We start from the raw sequence: 21,734 nt of genomic DNA, 5'->3' as shown, positions 1-21,734 counted from the left end.
GTTGTTTGCTATCTCACTTCTACAACATAATAGGTTTTTCAGGGTTTTTAAAGTTTAGAATTTCAAATTTCTTATTTAGACCATAATCAACACGAGTATATACTAACTTGCAATACTATTCTAGACTCAAGAAAGTGTTTGCTTCTCGTAATGGGTCACTAGTGCTGTTTTTATTTAGCATTTTTTGTTACTGAATGTGCTTTTATGGGCATAATACATGGTTTTAAAATCTAGGGAGGTTATACCAGGGCAACCGAGAGGAAGAAGGCCAGTTAACTGAAAAGATGCCTGCAGCCAATGTAGGTAATATTTGTCAAACTGTTACTGTTGATACTATAACTAAAGAAATAATCTTACCATGATGTGAACATTGGTTAAAAACTAAGAAAATTTAGTAAACATCTACGATATTAAATCAGGATGGTGAATTGGGACATCATCATCATTATTATTATTATTTCACTCATTATGAGTTGTCTCACAGGCCATCATCAGTGATCACTCACTGGCAGTAACCTGTGGTTTTCTCTGGAGACCGAGTGACAACAAGTCTCGCCAGATTTCCAGTGTTTTCCACCTCTTGACCACTCATGCAGATGATTGCATGTTATCGCAACAACCGTTTGCCATGGAGTTCTCGTTGGCATCAGCATTGATGTTTCCTGGGGTTTGGGTGACAAAATGCCCCCCCCGCAAGGTACCAGATTTGAACTGCACACTTCCAGTGGAGATCTGTTTAGTACTCTCTCACCTCGGTCTTTCCTCCTTGGCCCTTCACAACTACAGGGTGGTCAAAAAGTCAGGTAACATGTTAAAGGTAGAAAAAACAATATGATCCATTATAATCTCTATTCGTTTAATATTATTTGTTTAAATATTTGAGTGTAATATATAAACTACCCCTCCTGATTTCTGGCTTTGGGGCTATGTAAAGGATAGCGTTTATGGCAAGAAGCCTGATACAATAGCGTCTTTAAAGTTATTTATTGAAGAGGAGATTGCGCGGATATCAGCTGACATGATTACACGTGTTTGTTACACAATCAGTGGTTAATCGCTTCCAGCGATTGATAGAGAGAAATGGACGACAATTAACAAAATAAACATATTTCATGTTTGTTTCATTTTATATTTCAATGTATGGTACTTAAATATACGTGTATTGCTAATATCGTTTTTCTTTAAAATGTTACCTGACTTTTTGACCACCCTGTAGTTGATGTGGTGCCAGCCGATGTCATCTAGTTTTTTTTTTTATCATTGTTATAATAATAATAATGGTGCTTGTGCAGTGTATGTACCATGCTATATTTTACATAGTATTTCCAAGTTAAATTAAATTTTTATGGTATCTTTTTTTTTTTTTTTCATTAAATTGTTAGGTGAAAGTGAGGAATAGTTAGAAAGCCCCTCTCCCTGTTAAGAATGGCTTTCTAAATGTTATTTCAGCAAGGCGCATACAACATTTACTCGTACTTTACGGGGAACGTGAACCCTGCATAAACGGTGTTTTTATTTAAGGATTGCTCCCTGTAAGCGCATGCGCAAAAGATTTTCTTTGGTTTATTTAATCACAAAAACTTTTTTCAGGTACTATAAAGCGGGGGGGGGGGGGTTGAAAATGTATGAAAAAATAATTTAACCAAAAAATAAAAAATAAAAATCTTAAGGGAAGATAATAAAAAAATTAAAATGAAATAAAATAAAAACAAGCACGAAATAAAAGTATGGATCAAATTTACCCCCAAAAACGAAAAAAATAAAAAATTTTAAATAAAATACATGCACGATTAAAAGAAAAAAAAAGTCTGAGATATATACGAAGAAAGTGAAAGAAAACGCTTTCAGAGAGCAATCATTGAATAAAAATACTGTTTACGCATTCTGTGAAATACTCATTTATTTATAAGATAAAACACAAGAAAAAGTTTACTAAAATTTAATGTACTCTTTATTTTTAGTCCATATCAAAACTTTAATTAAAATTGATTAGTTAATGAATTTTTAAGATGAATTTGTGTTCGTATGTCTCAATAGAGAATATAGAATTTCGTATTTCATTTCCCCATTTCAGTCATGTAAATTATTTACAGTGTAAATGTTATAAAACAAACAAACTTGAAGTTTTAGATATATTTCAAAGAAATAAATTACACTCGGTGCTAAAATATTGAATTCATCAATTGTTTTGGTTAAATAAAACAAAATTAAAAAAAAAAAAAACAACTGTTATAAAAATTGCTTCTAACTTTAAAATATTTGATGAAAAGTTTTATTTATTATTAAAAGAACAGACTGAAAAATATTCTCATATAAAAATTGTTTGTTTTGCAGTTTAAAAAAATAAATAAAATGAAATATTCGATTTTCTTCAATAGACATGCAAGAAATTTTCAAAAAGAGGTTCACTTATATTAAAATTATCCCAATGTGCAATTATATAATTATCCAAATGGAGAATTGTTCTTTCTCTTTAAAAAAAAAGAAAAATACATGCACGTTAAAATTATCTTCATAAAATTACCACAAGGAGCAACAAAAAATTTTTATAGCTATTAGCATGTAAGGGGCAACGAAAAATTTTTTATGACTATCAGTGTGATCACGTAGTTAAACACAAGAAACTTTAAGCACCATATAACTACGTGTTGATCTGGTAATGATGTCATGTTCATCGGCCTTTACACTCGGTAGCCTTGGTTATACTCACATAGTACTTGTTATTTAGGCTTTGTTTGGCGATTATTGTGGCTTGGTAAAAAAATGTTTTTATTTAGGCATTTGTTGAAACATATTTGAATAGTTTTTTAAAAACAATATATTACTACTTATCAAGGCCCATACGCCACTCGAGGGTAAGATATCTAGCTTACAATGCAGGTTGCTGCTGAGAAAAAACTCTTGCATATGATTGCTATGCTAGGTAACCCTGCTAGTATATATTATTCAATTAAAGTTTAATGTCTAATAAAAAAATTTAAAAGCAAAATTCGTAATTTTACTTACTGTCCCATGTCCATTGGCTTCAAAATAAATACCAATGTCATATTCTGTAGCTTTATGGTGCAAATGTTTCACTCCAGTTGGAGTACAGGCAACTTCAACTCCCTAAAATAAAAATTGAAAATCGTTTTATAATTAAAATTAACAGCACAGAATCATTTGTTTAAATATTTATCTTGATGGATGTATATTTTTGAGATGAGGATTGATAATTATTTTTTGTATTATTCGGACTATTATTCTCATCTTGGTTGTTTTTCTTCACAACGTTTCGGCCGATGTAACCTCCGACCTTTTTCAGGTGTATTCACACTGTATGTTATGAGTGAAAAATGTTTGGGCTTTTTTTTTTGCTTTCCCAACGAACATAGCTATTAAAAATTAAAAATGCAAATAGCACCAAGTCTATATTTTTTTTTTTTTTTTAATAAATTTAAAAAGACCTGGCATTATTTACGTTTCAATTTCTAATGGCTATGTTCTTTGGGAAAACAAATAAAACATTTTTCACTATTCACTAATAACATTCAGTATGAATACACCTGAAGATGGTCGGAAGTTACATCGGCCGAAACGTTGTGAATAAAAAACAACCAAGATGAGAATAATAGTTCAAATAATGCAACAAATAATATTTATCTTATCTAGAAAAATAAATATCCTTTTGTTTCTTATTTTTCTTGTAAAATACCAAAGTAATCAGTTAAAGAAAAAGGAATGATTTACCAAAGTTTTTGTAATGTATTCTTTTGCACTTCCATTGGAGTAAGCGGTGAGGACATTTCCCATCTTCAAATCTAACTGGCAAGTATCTAGCAATTGTTTCACATATGTAGCAACCTAGCGAAGAAAAAAACACATTGCACGTTTAAAAAAAAGAAAAAAAGAAAAAAATTAAAAAAAAAAAAGCTTTTTGTTTTATATTGAAAAATTGTATGAATCCAGTAATAGCACATCCTTTAGCTGACAACATAAAACAAAATGTAATGAAATGTGGGATGCATAGAGTATGTATTACACCAGATACCACGCGACACAGACCAGCACTGTTGTAAAATACCACACCATTTTACAGTTGAGTTCTTTATAAAAACAGAGAAGACATTTTCATGAACCGTGGTATCAAACTGCCATTAGTATGTACCCAAAATGCCTCCTCTTCAGGTTGGGATGAGGGGGAAAGGAGTGGGGGGGGGGTTACAACACTTATAATGTCGGGTTCTTCCTAAATTTTTACAAAGAAAAGAGACCACTTCGTACTCCGATGCTTCCATTGAGTCTCGAAAAACAAAGGATACCCCCTGTAGAGGCAGCTGTATGTGTAATTGTGAAGCAAGGGTTGCGAAATCCCCAACCACACCTCTCTTGAATCGGCACTGTTTGAGTCCAGTGGCAAAGAGAAGACCAGGACAACTGTAAACAATGCCGAGATAAGCGGAGAGCACATACAGCACCTGGAAGTCAAATGGTCACCCATTTGATACTGGCCAGGCTCATCATTGCTTAACTTCGGCGATCTGATGGGAACTGGTGTGTAAAACGCGATTATGCCAGACTAGTGCCATCGTAACACTACAAGACTTCACATTCTTCAACATGCAACATAATGAACTCGGCGATAGATACAGTTACAAATATGTTGACAAACTGGTTCTCGTCAGTTCACCAAAGTTAAGCAACGTTGAAATTGGTTATACTTAGATTGGTTTACTATTGGGGAATATAAAATTCTTTAAGATAAACATGCAATACAAATCCATAAATGGATATTAGATTCACTGAAAAGTATAACTGAAGACAGACTAGCATCCTCTCTGAGAAAATCCAAAACGTCCATTGTTTAATACTACAGGGCGAGTCACGAGGAACGGATGTTTTTAGAACGCTCTTTGCATCCCTTTGAGTAAGGGATAGGGAGTGAGGAAGGTAGTCTTGTTGAAATATTCGCAGAGTTTTGTTTTCTTTAAAAACATCTGTTTCCCGTGACTCACCCTGTATAAATCACCTTTACTGTAAAGGTTTCTAAATTACAGAAACCTTTCTACTATGATAGTTTCGTCCTACAGACATAAAAATTCCTTTTCTGTTCCCTGATTGTGCTAACATACAGAAGTTTAAATGTAATGTGAACAACCATCTTGCTGCTCAACTTCCTATTTAGAGTGTCCCAATAGATGGGCTGCCTCTACCATGCTAGAAAATTTCTCACAACTGAGAATATTCTATATCTGTATAAAACCACCATTCGTCCATGCATTATTGACGCATCTGGGCTAATGAATATATCACACCCTCTAAGACAGGGTCAAAAGACTCTCCAACTCTTGTTCCATCACAGCAATGCTGCATCCCTGTCCCCATTTTACAAGTGCTCTAATGAAATCATAGCACTAGTGTCCCCTTACTTTAAATATCCCAGTCTAACCTAAAAGCAGCAAAGTTCCACCTCTTCACTGTTAAGGTTCATAAATGCTGGAAAGTTTTCTAGTCTAATAGTTTCTTCCTTCGAACTGTTGGACTTAGGAATTCCTTTTCTGATTCCTACTTCCTTAACCGTACTAGGACGAGCATTCCAAAAGTAATACTTTCTATTATTTTTTTTTATTCCACCTCAACGGATTACAAGGATCGAAAATTGCACTGTAATGATGCATTCATGAATTGAAAGTTTCATTTCTCTATTCCAGATATTAACGGTGTGAGACTAAGGAAACAATCCTGTCATGGATGTGTGTCAGAAGCAGAGATATGTCATTGAATTCCTGGCAAAAATGCACTGAGAATGGTGGTGACTATGTAAAAACGAAAATTCTGGAGCACAAAAGGTTGCTCGTTTTAATGGTTATAATGTGAATAAACATCTCAATGCTTAACTCCCTGAGTAGCCCTTGTGTCCCAGAGGTAATACACCTTGTTTGAGGTGAAAAAAAATTTGGATGGGGGGGGGGTGATTTACAGAAATTAGGATCCTGGGCAATGTCGAGTAGCCCTGCTAGTTTTGAATAAAATCATGAGGCTATCAAATCTTCATGACGGAGTATACACACCATTGAGAACTACACAGAATTTGATAGATTCTAATGATCCAGAAACTCGTACTAATCATACTGCAACATTTTAGATAAAGAGGAAATTGAAACCGTAATCACAGTATAATGGTTAAATTTTCTAATCAATTTTTATTAAATAATGTTGAAAGAGACCTAGTTTTTGCTATCAGTAATGGACAATGCAGCAAATAAAGGGAAATAACTCTTTCTACTAAAGGGGAATAACTTTACGATTTCTAAGGAAGACCATAAAAATCTAATTATATTAGATTGCTATATGTCTGTATCTGTTGGTCGGTCGATTTCCATATTTTCAAACTATCTCCTTCGAAACTAAAATTCGCAGAGCGGCGCTTAGGGGCCTCAAATGATTGGATTTTTTACGGGCTGTTCTTTGATGGGCCTTTAGTTGGTTAAAATTGTTTTTAACGGGTCAAACATGGGGAAAAATGGGGAAAAAAATCATTAAACATTTTGTACATTCATCTTAGTTTATTTTTAATCAGTTCATATGTGTGTCACGTTGGTACAGTGGTAACGTCACCAGCTTTGAATGCTACAGTTTCGATTCTAGCTGAATACTTTTTTTTTTTTTTTTTTTTTTAAATCATGAGTCTATAATAAAATACAAAATCTGGAAATTGAAGCATAATTGTGCACATCTGGTGCATTGTTCGCATTCTCTCATTAAATTAAAATTATCTTCCTAAATGAGACATAAAAACCTTTACCGAGTGATTTTTTCCCCTTGACAAACAGATATCTTGAACATTTGGTAAGTTTACACCACCGACCATCATTATATTGGTAAATAAATAATTTATAATTAAAAACCATTGGGATTCTTCAATATTGTAATTATTCTTTCACTTCATGGACTTGTACTCAACCACCATCATTGAGAGACAAGAAGGCCTGTTAACTGATCTATGATGTCACGGTTAGGTAACACCAGTAAAATGTTTTTTCATTGTTCTGTAGCAAAGTGTCGGGGAAATTATAAAAACGGACGGTTTTTCTTTTCTGAAAGAGAAAGAAGAATTCTCCATTTGGATACGTGCAATTAGAAGAAATAATTTTAATCCAACAAAATATAGCAAAGTTGTGTTATTTTTTATTAATTAATAGCTATTTAATTAAAACTGTATTTAAGTAATTTCATGATATTTGATAAAATTATCAATATAAATTAAAGAAGCAATCATTAATAATAATAATGATAATAATGATAATGAAAATGATGATAATAAAAATAATGTTAATAAAAATAATGATAATAAAAATAATGATAATAAAAATAATGATAATAAAAATAATGATAATAAAAATAATGATAATAAAAATAATGATAATAAAAATAATGATAATAAAAATAATGATAATAAAAATAATGATAATAAAAATAATGATAATAAAAATAATGATAATAAAAATAATGATAATAAAAATAATGATAATAAAAATAATGATAATAAAAATAATGATAATAAAAATAATGATAATAAAAATAATGATAATAAAAATAATGATAATAAAAATAATGATAATAAAAATAATGATAATAAAAATAATGATAATAAAAATAATGATAATAAAAATAATGATAATAAAAATAATGATAATAAAAATAATGATAATAAAAATAATGATAATAAAAATAATGATAATAAAAATAATGATAATAAAAATAATGATAATAAAAATAATGATAATAAAAATAATGATAATAAAAATAATGATAATAAAAATAATGATAATAAAAATAATGATAATAAAAATAATGATAATGATAAAAATAATGATAATGATAAAAATAATGATAATGATAAAAATAATGATAATGATAAAAATAATGATAATGATAAAAATAATGATAATGATAATAAAAATAATGATAATGATAATAAAAATAATGATAATGATAATAAAAATAATGATAATGATAATAAAAATAATGATAATGATAATAAAAATAATGATAATGATAATAAAAATAATGATGATAATAAAAATAATGATAATGATAATAAAAATAATGATAATGATAATAAAAATAATGATAATGATAATAAAAATAATGATAATGATAATAAAAATAATGATAATGATAATAAAAATAATGATAATGATAAAAATAATGATAATGATAAAAATAATGATAAAAATAATGATAATGATAAAAATAATGATAATGATAAAAATAATGATAATGATAAAAATAATGATAATGATAAAAATAATGATAATGATAAAAATAATGATAATGATAAAAATAATGATAATGATAAAAATAATGATAATGATAATAATGATAATGATAATAATGATAATAAAAATGCAACAAACAATATGTTGAATTAATTTTCTTTTAACTTTATTTTCTTATGAGGGTAAAAAAAGATTTTCACAATATGTCTATCAGAGAAAATTGAAAATTTCATTTTTTTTATTTTTCGCTTTTAAAATTGTAAAACAATTTTTACATTTTTTTTTAAGTCTTCTTTTAATAACAGATAAAAATTTTCATTGAGTATTTTCAAATATTTTTAAATTATGTGTATTTTTCAAAAGAGACAGGTCTTCAGAACGAAAATGCTGTAGTCTCCATCATAATAATTTTAACTTCATCTGTTCATCCGTTTCATTGAAATATAATTATTAATCCATTAAATTCATTTTTATATTATCACACTTTAGGTTTAAATAATCAACATGACTAAAATAGGAATTGTAAAATTTAAAAATTTTGATGCTTGTGCACCAATGTTACTGCATTATATTTTAATAGTATTTTCAAGTTAAATTCAGCTTTTTACAAGGTATTTTGTTTAAATTAAATGAAAATACAGAATAGTTACCAAACATCCCCCCCCCCATGTTAATAATGGGTTTCTAAATAACATGCCAGCATGGTAACAAATGCTCAAGTACCAAATTTTTTTTAATTGTAAAACAATTTTTACATATTTTTTCAGTCTTTTCTTCTAATAATAGATAAAAAAAAAATTTCATCGAGTATTTCCATTAAATTTTTTTGTTTATGTGTGTTATCACACTTTAGGTCTAAATAATTTACGTGACTAAAACAGGAATTAATTATAACATCAAAAATTAAAGAAAATACTAGAAATTAAATAAATGCCACCAATTGTGCAAAAACGTAATGCTTTATCAGTAAATCTGTTAAAAATATTTTTTTTAAAAAAGTATTAGTAAATGATAATATCCCTTTCCAAATTCACACCCATCCTGATTTAATATTATAGATGTTTGTTTACTATCTTTTCTTAGTTTTTAAACTGAGTTCACATTGTATAATTATCTTAAATTATTTATTTAGTTGTGTGAACTTCATTTTCGACCTGAGAGCACAAGATGTCAACATATTATTAAGAGACAAGTAATAATCAATCATAAACCATGATGTTTTTCTTTCAACGCAGGAGTAACGTACAACTTTTCTTTCGGAATTTTTTTTTTTGTTGCCTTTTCACTCCAAACAAGGCACGGTGCCACTTTAATGTAGGGGGCTACTATCTGGGACATGATTGCAGGGATACTATGTAGGAAGTTGAGCAGCAAGATGGCTGTTTACATTACACTTGAACTTTTACATTTCAGTTGAGGTAACAGGAACCCAGAAGGGAATTCCAAAGTCTAGAAGTTCTGGGGAAAAAACTATTAAAGTAGAATTCTTGGTTTTTTATTATTATTATTATTATTATTATTGAATAAAGTTAAATTTAAGCATAAATCATATTCGTTATTTTTTTTTAATAAAAAAAGAAAATTTTTTCATCCTTTTTTGCAAGAAGCTGTCATTTATTATCGACAGTAACTGCTCAATAGATCTTACTTGCTTTGCCTACTATGCATAACATCATCTTTAACAGGCCTTGTCCTTCAATGGTGTTTCCTCTACAAGACTGCATTGTCATAGCCTTTAACTCCAACTCTTTTCAATCAACTTCCTCATTTTAACTACATAATCAGAGTATAAAGGTTAAAAGGATTTAGAAAATACAGATATTTTGAAACATAAAATTGAATTTTAAAATTTTAAATTAAGCTACAAGAAAACCTTTATGGCCAAAGCAGATTTGCCATTGTATCATGTATTTAAATTCATTATGATTGATGAGGTACAACATTATGATTTCAAGAGTTACAAGAATTTAATAACGACACAGCTACTACATCTGAAAATGGTTAAAAAGTAGGTTATCTCTACCGTGCTAGAAAGCTACTAACGCCCGAAAGTATCCTGTACCTCTATAAGGCCACCATTCGCCCATGTATGGAGTATTGCTGTCATATTTGGGCTGGTGCATCTGCTACTAATCTCTCACTCCTAGACAAGGTTCAAAAGAGAGTCACCAACCTGATAGGTCCTGAACTGGCATCTAAGCTTCAGCCTCTGTCCCATCGACAAAATGTAGCATTCCTCACTTAACAGTGAATGCTCTGATGAACTACAAGGCCTTGTGCCCCCTTGACGTAAATACCCCCGACAAACCCGACAAGCAGCAAAATCCCACCCCTTCACAGTTGAGATCCCTAGATGTAAGAGAGCCTTCTACTCCAGTAGTTTCTTCCCCAGAACTTTGGAATTCCCTTCCGGGTACCTGCTTCCCCAACTGTACTGACATGCAGAAGTTAAAGTGTAATGTGAACTAACATCTTGCTGCCAAACTCCCCACATAGTACCCCTGTAGCTTATGTCCCTGATAGTAGCCCCCTACATCAAAGTGGCAATGTGCCTTGTTTGGGGTGAAAAAAAAAAAGCTAACAATATGAGCACTAATACAGAGATGTGGCCTCACTTTTTCATCGATAGAGGAGGAATATTAAGCTGGAAAAGTTAGAATGGTGATGGTACATAAATATTATAGAGCTGCAAAAATCAGGAAAGATTCTTACAAAAATGTATTTTTTAAAACAAATATTTATGCTTTTAATCTTGCAGCTTAAGTCAAAAACAATCTGTCAGAGCTGGTGATGGGGGGGAATATTTTAATCGATTTATTTTATTAAAATGAAAAACTTTTCTTGTTTAAATATTGAAATTGTTAAATTTTCTAACCAATTTATAGGTTAAATGTTTCAGTATCAAATGTTATCAGTAACGGACAATGTTGGAAGTAGAAGGAAATAACTCGCAAAGTTATTTCCCCTTACTAGAAAGTAAGGGGAAATAACTTTGCGATTTCTAAGGGAGACCATTCATATTGATCATAAATTTATCAGATTAGTCATGATTTTAGTGAATAAAAAACGTTTTTATTGCTTGTTTTATATTTTATAAGAATGTTTATGAATTTTTAATTAAAGATAAAATCATACAAAATGATTGCATTCAGCCAATCAGTTATGAGTTCACAATTTAATTACGATTATAGTTTGTTTGTTTTTTTTTTCCCCTAATCTAAGACAAAACATTTTAATACAGACAGTCTTCTACCCTTGATAAAGGTATATTTCGACACCGAAAATTTGGACATTTTATATAAAAAAAAAAAAAAAAAAATTTTTTTAAGTTTTTATCATTTAATAAAGATTCCCTAAACATTTTTTGGTTTTTAAAGATTTTCAATTCACACACACACACACATTATATATATATATATTATATATATATATATACTGTCACTGGATTATTTATCTTCCAGACTATCCATTCATGTGTAATCACCTTTTTCTTCACCATATTCCCTCTGCTTCACTTTTTTGTTTTCAAGTAAGATCTTACTCGTTTCATCAAAAACTTTTGCATCCAAAATCCGATCCCGCATTTTGCTAATTCCTACCCTCTGATGAGAAGGAAAGTATTTCTTCGAAACTCCCCGGATTAAGGACTATCCACTTATCTAGTGTTTCCTTTTCGGATTAAATATGTTTTTAACTCATTTTAAAGTGTTTTTTTAACATGTTTTATTAACTGCTTGTTCGTATTTTTTTATTATTACAATTCCTCGAATGTTTTAACATCCCAAATCATCGTATGAAAAAAATGGACGAATCTCTAAGTAAAATAGAGTTACCTCCCTTAGAACAAGTTAAACTTCAGAATTGCCAAATTAAGCTTATTTAGTTGAAGGGGCGATTCAAAAGTCTAGGCAACCCACACCAGTGTCAGTTGAAAAATCACTGATTGATGAATAACTATTCCACTTACTAGACCGAACTTCCAGTTTTAGTTTAAGCCTTTTTTATTTTATTTTTTATTTTTTTTTTTTTATTTACACCAAAAGTATTTTTGCTTAAAAAATAATTAAAAAAAAAATAAATAAATAAATAAAAAAAATGTTCACAAACGCGTGATAATATATATATATATATATATATATATTAGTAATAAATTGTGATACTTACAACTGAAATAAAAATAGGTTTAAGGCTCTTAAAATTCATACTAGAATTGTCCACAAGAACTTGGTTCAAGTATTTAGAAGAATCAATTGTAAAAGTGATATTCACCTGAAGATTGAAGGTTCAATTCTCAGTGTAGCTGATTGAAAAATATAGAACATGCTACCCCCATGAAGTAAATAAAGGGTTCCGTTCAAAATTCTGTCCAAGATACACCTGAAGAAGGCCAGAGGTTACATTGACCGAAACATTGTGAAAATCACACTCAAAATGAGAACAGTAGTTCAATGAATCCAAATACAAATCCTCCAGTTAATGCAGATAACAGTGCATGCCATGGATACTAACTACGATGCATCAACAGTGGCAGTTGTAAAGGCAAGTAATCGCCAGCAACCAGTGGATTCCATGAGCTGTCACTGCCAGGCAATGAAGTACGGTGAAATCCATATGCTTTCATTTTGGCCTCTGCCACCAATGCCTGCAATTTTTCGTAGCTGAGAACGACTACCACCACCATCTACTTGTGCTCTGTGTTAATATTTGTTAGCTATTTATTGATAGTCAGTAATTTATATCTCATGTACGATAACGCATTAGCTAATTAGAGGTTGTTTCATTTTCAAGAGGAGAGAGACAGTGTACCATAACTGTTCTGGCTTAGTGTTTTCTTCAGGGCGACAATTTTATCGTTCCACCCAGTATGTAGGACTTCTACCCAGTAATGGCTTATAGAATGAGAGCATGCTACCTCTGTGGATTAAATAAAGAGTTGCGTTCAAAATTTTGTGTATATTCCAGAGTTCGACAAGATACAAAAAGGCAATTCGGAAGTTTAACTGATTGTTCTAAAGAAGCTAACTATTTTACTAAGTGATTCGTTTTGGGTTTTTTTATACGATGATTTGAGATACCAAAACACTTAAAAACAAATTTTTTTCAACTACTTTAATGTAACAAAGTTGTATAACATTAATGACAAAAAATATTAGCATTAACATTACAAAAAAGATTTATTATATTCCTCTGCAATTATCACTGCATTTTCCTTTTTTTCTAATGTTACGGTTTATTTTTTGTTATCAATGTTATAAAACATTGTGTTACATTAAAAAAAAGTAGATGATAAAAAAAATGGTCACATTTTTTTTTATTATTATTACAATTCCTCGAATGTTTTAACATCCCAAATCATCGTATGAAAAAAATGGACGAATCTCTAAGTAAAATAGAGTTACCTCCCTTAGAACAAGTTAAACTTCAGAATTGCCAAATTAAGCTTATTTAGTTGAAGGGGCGATTCAAAAGTCTAGGCAACCCACACCAGTGTCAGTTGAAAAATCACTGATTGATGAATAACTATTCCACTTACTAGACCGAACTTCCAGTTTTAGTTTAAGCCTTTTTTATTTTATTTTTTATTTTTTTTTTTTTTTTTTTTTATTTACACCAAAAGTATTTTTGCTTAAAAAATAATTTAAAAAAAATAAATAAATAAATAAAAAAAATGTTCACAAACGCGTGATAATTTTATTGTGTAACACCTTTGCTCAATTCCTCCCTTCGAAAAACATCATTAAGGTGATTACATATGTAAAAACTTACCAAAATAAAAAAAATAAAAACATTGTATTCTATTTTTTCTAATATACAGAAATCAATAATAAAGTAATATATTTTTGTAATACATTATTTTCCAGCAACAATAATAAACCGTAAAACAGTAGCATTTTATTTATTTTATGCAAAATTTAATCAAGTATTTATTTTTGTAAAATATGTATAAAAAACAAGTGTACAAGAGTTTCACATATTTTCTTTCATACCAATTTGTTTAGCAATATAAATAAAACAGCACATGTATGTATGTGTAAATATATAACAGACATTTACATGCAAAATGTACATTAACACCGAGCAGACATTTTTTGCGGTCATGCATTAATACAGAATACACAATTAGGCTGCAGCGCTAAATGTTTGGATTTAAATTCTAGCTGATGACACCAACTTTTTTTTTTTGTAAAAATGTTGGAAATAATATGTAAATTTTACTCGCAGTTTTGAATAGCCTATATATCTTCTTTTTTTTACGATCTCATATTTACTTAATTTCACATATATTTTTAAGATGGATGGATGTAAAATAACATATGGAATACAAACCCGAAGCCCTAAGGCGAAGTTTGAAAATAAAATGTGAAAAAAACATGAACCGTTCGGCCAGCCAGAGTGAGTTACTGAAAGATGTTTGAATTTATTTAAGTAAGAACCAAATTGACAGGTGCCCGCACGGAAGTAGTAGAGCTTTACTACGATGACAGCAACAGCTATTCAACAAATGAGGTCAATGACCAGGTTTGTTTGTTATAAGCGAAGTAAAAAAAGAAAACATAAAAACGAACGTTAAAACTTAAGCGGGGGCGGGGGGGGTAATTAAAACATCGAAAATAAAAAACAAAAAAAACTAACGTAAGGAAAACGAACGATGTTAAATGTAAAAATCGAAAAAACACAAGAAAACATAAAAACGAACACGCGAAAAATGGCTTCAATAAGCCTGTTTAGATATTAAAATTTTTTAAAAATCGGTGGGTATCCGGGTGTTTTTGGGTGTGTGGTCGGGGATGGATAAGCGAAGTAAAAAAAAAAAAAAAAAAAAAAAAAAAAAAAAAAGAAAACAGAAAAATGAACATTACGTGAAAAATGGCTTAAATAGCACTGGTTCAATATTTAAATGTAAAAAATTGAAAAAAAAAAAAAAAAAAAAAAAAAAAGACATCTCACACCACGATTCAAACCCAAAATGTTTAGCTAACCAACTGAGCTAACGCGACGTACATGAAATTTAGTCAGTTCTTCAACTATTTAAAGTAAATCAGGTTATAACGTCACCTGATGCATGCGTAGAACTGGGCATCGTCACGAGGGGACCGTTTTTGTTGCGATCCAAAGCAAGACTCTCCCAGGTTCTTTCATCAATTCCACATTTTTTTAAGGTGGATCTTAAACAATCCTTAAATCTCAATTTAGGCTTTTGAGCCAGACGTCTTCCCTCGGCTAGCTCACCATAAAGGAGTTGTTTGGGAAGTCGACTGTCTAACATCCTCACCACATGTCCACTCCATCTCAGTCTATGCTTAATAACGCGAGCCTCAATGCTAAGGCATTGGGTTCGATCAAGCACCTCCACATCACTGACATACATCTGCCAACCCACACCTAAGATTCGCCGTAGGCACATCTGGTGAAACCGCTCGAGACGTCTCAAATACTCCCTGTATGTTGTCCAAGTTTCAAAACCATAGAGAAGAGTAGAGAGAACGCATGCGGCATAAATCTTAATCTTAGTTGGCAGCAAGATCCCATGACGTCTCCACAGACGCCCGTCCAACTTTCTGAAGGCATCACTTGCCCTGCTGATCCGTAACGATGCCTCATCATCCAGGGTACCAGACATACTCAGTGTGCTACCCAAGTATACAAACTTAGAGACAACCGCTATCCTTGACCCACAGATATAAACTGATGGCTTATAGTATGGCATGCCCAGAGCAGGCTGATACATTAAGACAGTTTTTTTTTCAGATTGATGGTCAGGCCCAATGTGCTGCAGGCAACTGCAAAAGCGTCCACAAGATGCTGCATATCAGTCACTGTATGAGCCACCAGATCAGCGTCATCTGCATAGAGCAAGTCACGAATCGTGTTCCTGACAAGTTTATAACCATCTTAAAGCTCTTCCATGAGGATATGAAGGCTGTGATCATATCATCGGGGGGGGGAAAGCTGGCTGATCTTATCTCAGTAGAAAATGGTGTTAAGCAGGGAGACATTCCAGCATCCACACTCTTTGCGTTGTATTTCACCATGGTCTTTCGGATGGCATTTGGGGGCTGCTCTGATGGTGTCTATATTCGCTACCGAACTACTGGGGGGTCGTTCAACATTAGGCGCTTCAATGCAAGTACAAAGGTACATACACACATACATACGTACATACATGCATACATACATACATGCATACATGATGATTGCAACGTCTTGTCAGACGAGTGCCACTCCCTCAGACACTTAATGTCCATGAGCCCAAAAATTACTTCTTTTTTTTTTCTTAGTTCTACTGGTGAATTCACACGCTCAAGCAGGCATGATACTGAAGACGGTCATTGAGATCAATTATTACATGCTTCCAGAATTTCAAGCCTCCATGCGTCACAACTTTTCCATCGCCACAGGACCATTTTTATAGACAAATGCCTGAGGGAGTATCTATACACAGGTGATGTTACAGAGTCTTAGCTTTGTACGACAGCTAAGTCTCTCTCTTTGTTCAAAATGTTGAGATCCAGCAACAAGCAAGAGCAAGAGCAAGATAGCCAGCAACAAGTTAAACTGCAGACCAGCTTAATGTGGGTTCTGGTCTCCCGCTTTATGGTTTTTTAAATCAGAGATTTGCTTCTACTAGAAAGGTTGCCTTCACCATGGCTTATGGGAGCCCTTTCCACCCCAACACACAAACACACATGGTGCTAGTTGGCCATTGAACCCGAAAAAGGGTTCATTCGCCCTTTGGAAGGTCTTGTTTTTAATCCTTCAGGGAGACTAGCCACCCTCCTCACCAAACAAGTCTGTTGGGGAACCAGTTTAGTCGCTGGTGCTGAAATAATAGCAATGTTGTTGAGAAAGCCATTATTAATATAAGGAGCGTATGTTTTTAACTATTCTGTACTTTTACCTAACAATTTAAAAATTGAAAAATGGTACACAGGATATGGATCATGCTGTTATTTAGAAAGCCATTCTTAATATGGAGAAAGAAAGGTATTTTTGTAAACTATTCTGTACTTTCACTTAACAATTTTATAAGCAAAAAAACTGACATACAGAATAAGGACTGTGCTGAAATATTAGCGTTATTTAGAAAGCCAATTTTAATATGGGAAGGAAATGTTTTTTTAAACTATTTTGTACTTTCATCTAAACATTTATTAAGAAACTGACATACAGAATACAGACTGTGCTGAAATAACGTTATTTAGAAAGCCATTCTTAATATGGCGAAGGGAGGGTATGTTTTGAACTATTCTGTAATTTCACCCGACAATACAATAAATAAAAAAACTGACATACGAATTACAGACCGTGCTGAAATAACGTTATTTAGAAAGCCATTCTTAATATGGGGAGGGGAGGGTATGTTTTAACTATTCTGTACTTTGTTTTTTTTTTTTTCTTTACTTTCCTCCACACAGATGCAGAGTGGTAAACAAATTCGTTTTTTTTAATATGGAGGAAATCCAGCTCCCCAAAAAATTTTCTCAGTCATAAAGAACTTCTCCACTAACTCAGAACAAAAGTGAAGCGCAGCATCAGACAGATACTACACTTTGATCTTAGCCAAAAGATCAAGTAACTAAGTAGTTTTCTACTAGGCATTATCTCCTCCTCAAGTTAAGAAACATTGAGCTTTGTCATTATCAGATGGGTGACTACTTCAGAATACCAAATGCATTATGTAGATCAGCAAAGTTAAGCAACGTTCAGTCTGGTCATTATCAGATGGGTGACTACTTCGGAATACTAAATACTTTATGCAGATGACCAAAGTTAAGCAACACTGAGATTGATTATTATCAGATGGGTGACTACTTGGGATTACCAAATGCTTTATGCAGATCACTAAAGTTAAGCAACATTGAACTTGGTCATTATCAGATGGGTGACTACTTCAGAATACCAAATGCATTATGTAGATCAAAGTTAAGCAACGTTCAGCCTGGTCATTATCAGATGGGTTACTACTTGGGAATATCAAATGCTTTATGTAGATCAAAGTTAAGCAATATTGAACTTGCAATACTACTTCAGAATACCAAACTTGCAATATTGAACTTGTTCATTATCATCTGCATAGAGCAAGTCACGAATCGTGTTCCTGACAAGTTTATAACCATCTTAAAGCTCTTCCATGATGATATGAAGGCTGTGATCATATCATCGGGGGGGGGGAAAGCTGGCTGATCTTATCTCAGTAGAAAATGGTGTTAAGCAGGGAGACATTCCAGCATCCACACTCTTTGCGTTGTATTTCACCATGGTCTTTCGGATGGCATTTGGGGGCTGCTCTGATGGTGTCTATATTCGCTACCGAACTACTGGGGGGTGACTACTTCAGAATACCAAACTGAGCCAATTGAATGTGATATATGAAGTCAGTTTTTACATAATTTACAAGTGGTGTCTGGGATATGGAGTCAGTCCCAGAAATGGTTGAAACAGTTTACAATTTAAACATTACTTTATGTCATATATATTTTTAACAGATGGGATTGGAATATGAGGTCAGTCCCAAAATGGCTGAAATATTTTACAGTTGAAGCATTACTTTGTCATGTATATTTTTAACAGTGGGGTGGTCGAAATATATACTAGCAGAAAACAAGGCATCGCTCGGAATTTAATGACACAGGTGGAAATATATACTAGCAAAAGGCCCTGGCATCAGTCAGGATTGAATGAGATTTGTGGAACTATACACTTGCGGAAGACCCGGCGTCGCCTGAGACTGAATGAGACAGGTTGAAATATATACTGGCAGAAGGCCTGGCGTCGCCAAGATTGAATTTGATAGATGAAGACATACCTCCATACAATGCATGAAGCACCTTGAAATCATGGAAATCACTCCAGACAAAGCATAAACCCACTAGAAATTTTTTATAGAAATCGCTCCAGACAAGGCATTAAGCCACTAGAAATGTCTTATGTGAAGGTGAAGTGGGCAAGTTTCTGTTGGGGGGTCATTCATATTTTTCTGAATTTTCAATGAGATCCTTTTTTCCAAAAAATTTGTTGTCAGTAGTGACGAAAGAAACTGAAACACAGTAATGTGGAATTTGATAATGAAGCAAGGGTTGCCTAATCACTTAACTGTGTCAACGTATTTATGCATTAATCTGAAAATCCTGCTGAGACATCTTCCAAAAACGACATCATTTTTCTTACAATTATAGTGCCGATAGTGAAGAAGGAAAGAAACCCAGTAATGTTGAAATTTATGGTGAAGCAAGGGTTGCCTTATCATTAACCAAGACAATGTATTTATGTTTTAATTTGGAAATTCTAATCTTCTAAAAATGATTTCAGTTTTAAAATTATGGTAGCCTTGATGGGAAGAGAAGTATATATCATATGTTGTACAATACCTGTCGAGGGTAAGTTAAATTGTTTCATATATGTATTTAAATTACCTGTCCGAGGGTAAGCTAAATTATTTTAAATATGTGTTGTACATTAACCGTTCTCGCAAAGGTAAAATTATTTCATATACGTACTGTAAATTACCTATCCTATGGAAGGTACAATTATTTCATACATGTGTAATACCCGTCCTAGGGTAGGTAAAATATGGTTTTGCTCGGAATAGCAAATGATACATAGACATTAATAATAATTCCTCTACCTAAGAATAACAAATATGTTCAAAATCAACTTCAATGTTCTCATTGTTTATATAGTCCTGAGCAGTGCTGGGTAGGCCTGCTAGTTCTACAATAAAATAGGAAGTCCGGTTTGGTAACTGGGCGATTTTTACTTCAAATCGATGTTTTCACGTAGCACCGGTATGGCCGCACAAAGTCGCCTATACTTCTGAATCGCTGCAAAAAGCCCTATTAACCTGATACGCTGTAGTATCGAAAGAAATAAAATGACGGGAATGGATTGAAGCAAGAGGTTTATTTTACACGTGTGGCTCCGAGCATAGGAAATACATCAATAACCAAAATGGTGGAAAGATGAGTAGGGAAGTAAGCTTGATTAGACGCCGTTAAAACATGTAAGGGAGATAACTTACAACCTTAACAGTATAATTGGTTGGAAAAAAATATTCTAAGAGATACATTTCCCCAGAAGTGAATAAGGTTTCACTAATACCAAGTTTGTAAATTGATGAAAGCTCACAATGGAAGTAGAAATTACAGAAGGAATATGGAGTTATATGAAAAGCCTTTATTTTGGCATGATTGGAACAGAGTTAAATGCAACAAAATAATTGGGATATATTTCCAACTGAAGTCCAAGGGATGTGAGTGGCCAATGGTAAGAAAATATGAATTTCTCAGCTTTGGAGGGAGTATGCTTTTCCTCCAATTTCTCAATCTGCTCCCCCTCTAAAATTGTTCGTTTGAAATATAGCAAAAGAGATAATCGAAAAAAAAAAATGAGATAGGAAAGAGAAAAAACAGGTAAAGCAAATAAGAAATAAAATCAAACCCAAGTGAAAAAAAAAAAAAAAAAAATATCGAATTAAACAAATATATATATATATATATAAGCTTTCATTTGAAATTCCGTATATACGTGTATATATATATATATTTTACATTTCCACCCCAAACAAGGCACAGTGCCACTTTGATGTAGGGTGGGGGGTTACTATCAGGGATATAAGTTGCAGGAATACTATGTAGGAAGTTGAGAAGATGTCCGTTCACATTACATATAAACTTCTGTAAGTCAGGGAAGCAGGAACCCGGAAGAGAATTCCAGAGTATAGCAGTTCTGGGGAAAAAACTATTAGAGTAGAAGGCTTTCTTACATTTAGGGATCTCTACTGTGTAGGGGTGGGATTTTGCTGCTGGTCATATTTGTCAGGGGTATTTACGTCAAGGGGGTACAAGGGCTTGTAGTTCGTCGAAGCATCCACCATTAAAATACTTGTAAAACAGAGAGAGGGATGCAACATTTCATTGATGGGACAGAGGTTGAAGCTTAGATGACAGTTCAGTACCTATCAGGTTAATAACTCTCTTTTGAACCCTGTCCAGAAGTGAGAGACTAGTAGCAGATGCACCAGCCCAAATGTGACAACAATACTCCATACATGGGTAAATGGTGGCCTTGTAAAGTTACCGTACAGTTTCAGGCGTAAGTAACTTTCCAGCATGGTAGAGAAACCACCTTCTTTGTAGCAGCTCTGGCAATGTTCTCAATGTATCTGTTCCAACTCATGTTCCCTGTGAATGTTAAGCCAAGGAGTTTGAATGAAATACTTTCAGATAATGTATGTTTAGCCACAGCTATTGGTGGTTGAGAAGGTTTCTTGTAATTATTAAAGGAAATAAGCTTAGTCTTGGCAGCATTGAACGTTACCATCCATTTTTGACCTCATTCCACTACAGACTGGAGGTCTTCCTCTAGGGTTTCCGCCATTGCCTTGGATATGTGTTCATTCGTTTTCCCCTCGTGCCTGTTATAAAGCATGGTGTTGTCAGCAAATATACCCATCTCAGAGACTATTTTATCAAG

At 32.5% G+C, this 21,734-nt stretch overlaps 1 protein-coding gene across 3 annotated transcripts in view; it reads right to left on the bottom strand.

The window, feature by feature from the left end:
* LOC145283845 (phosphoacetylglucosamine mutase-like) overlaps positions 1-21,734 on the bottom strand; it is a 198,143-nt gene that overhangs the window by 56,409 nt on the left and 120,000 nt on the right. For all 3 annotated transcript variants that reach the window (XM_080132953.1, XM_080132954.1, XM_080132955.1), the window contains exons 11-12: positions 3,730-3,843; positions 3,007-3,108 (exon numbers count right to left, since the gene is read on the bottom strand). In XM_080132953.1, the coding sequence (XP_079989079.1) occupies positions 3,007-3,108; positions 3,730-3,843 (216 nt within the window). The remainder of the gene's footprint in view (positions 1-3,006; positions 3,109-3,729; positions 3,844-21,734) is intronic.

Source organism: Euprymna scolopes, chromosome 8, assembly GCF_053919585.1.
Source record: "Euprymna scolopes isolate OS-2025 chromosome 8, ASM5391958v1, whole genome shotgun sequence".
NCBI classification, from domain to species: Eukaryota; Metazoa; Mollusca; class Cephalopoda; order Sepiida; family Sepiolidae; genus Euprymna; species Euprymna scolopes.
The sequence above is the reverse complement of the archived record's forward strand: the minus strand, read 5'-3'. Positions and strand labels throughout refer to the sequence as shown.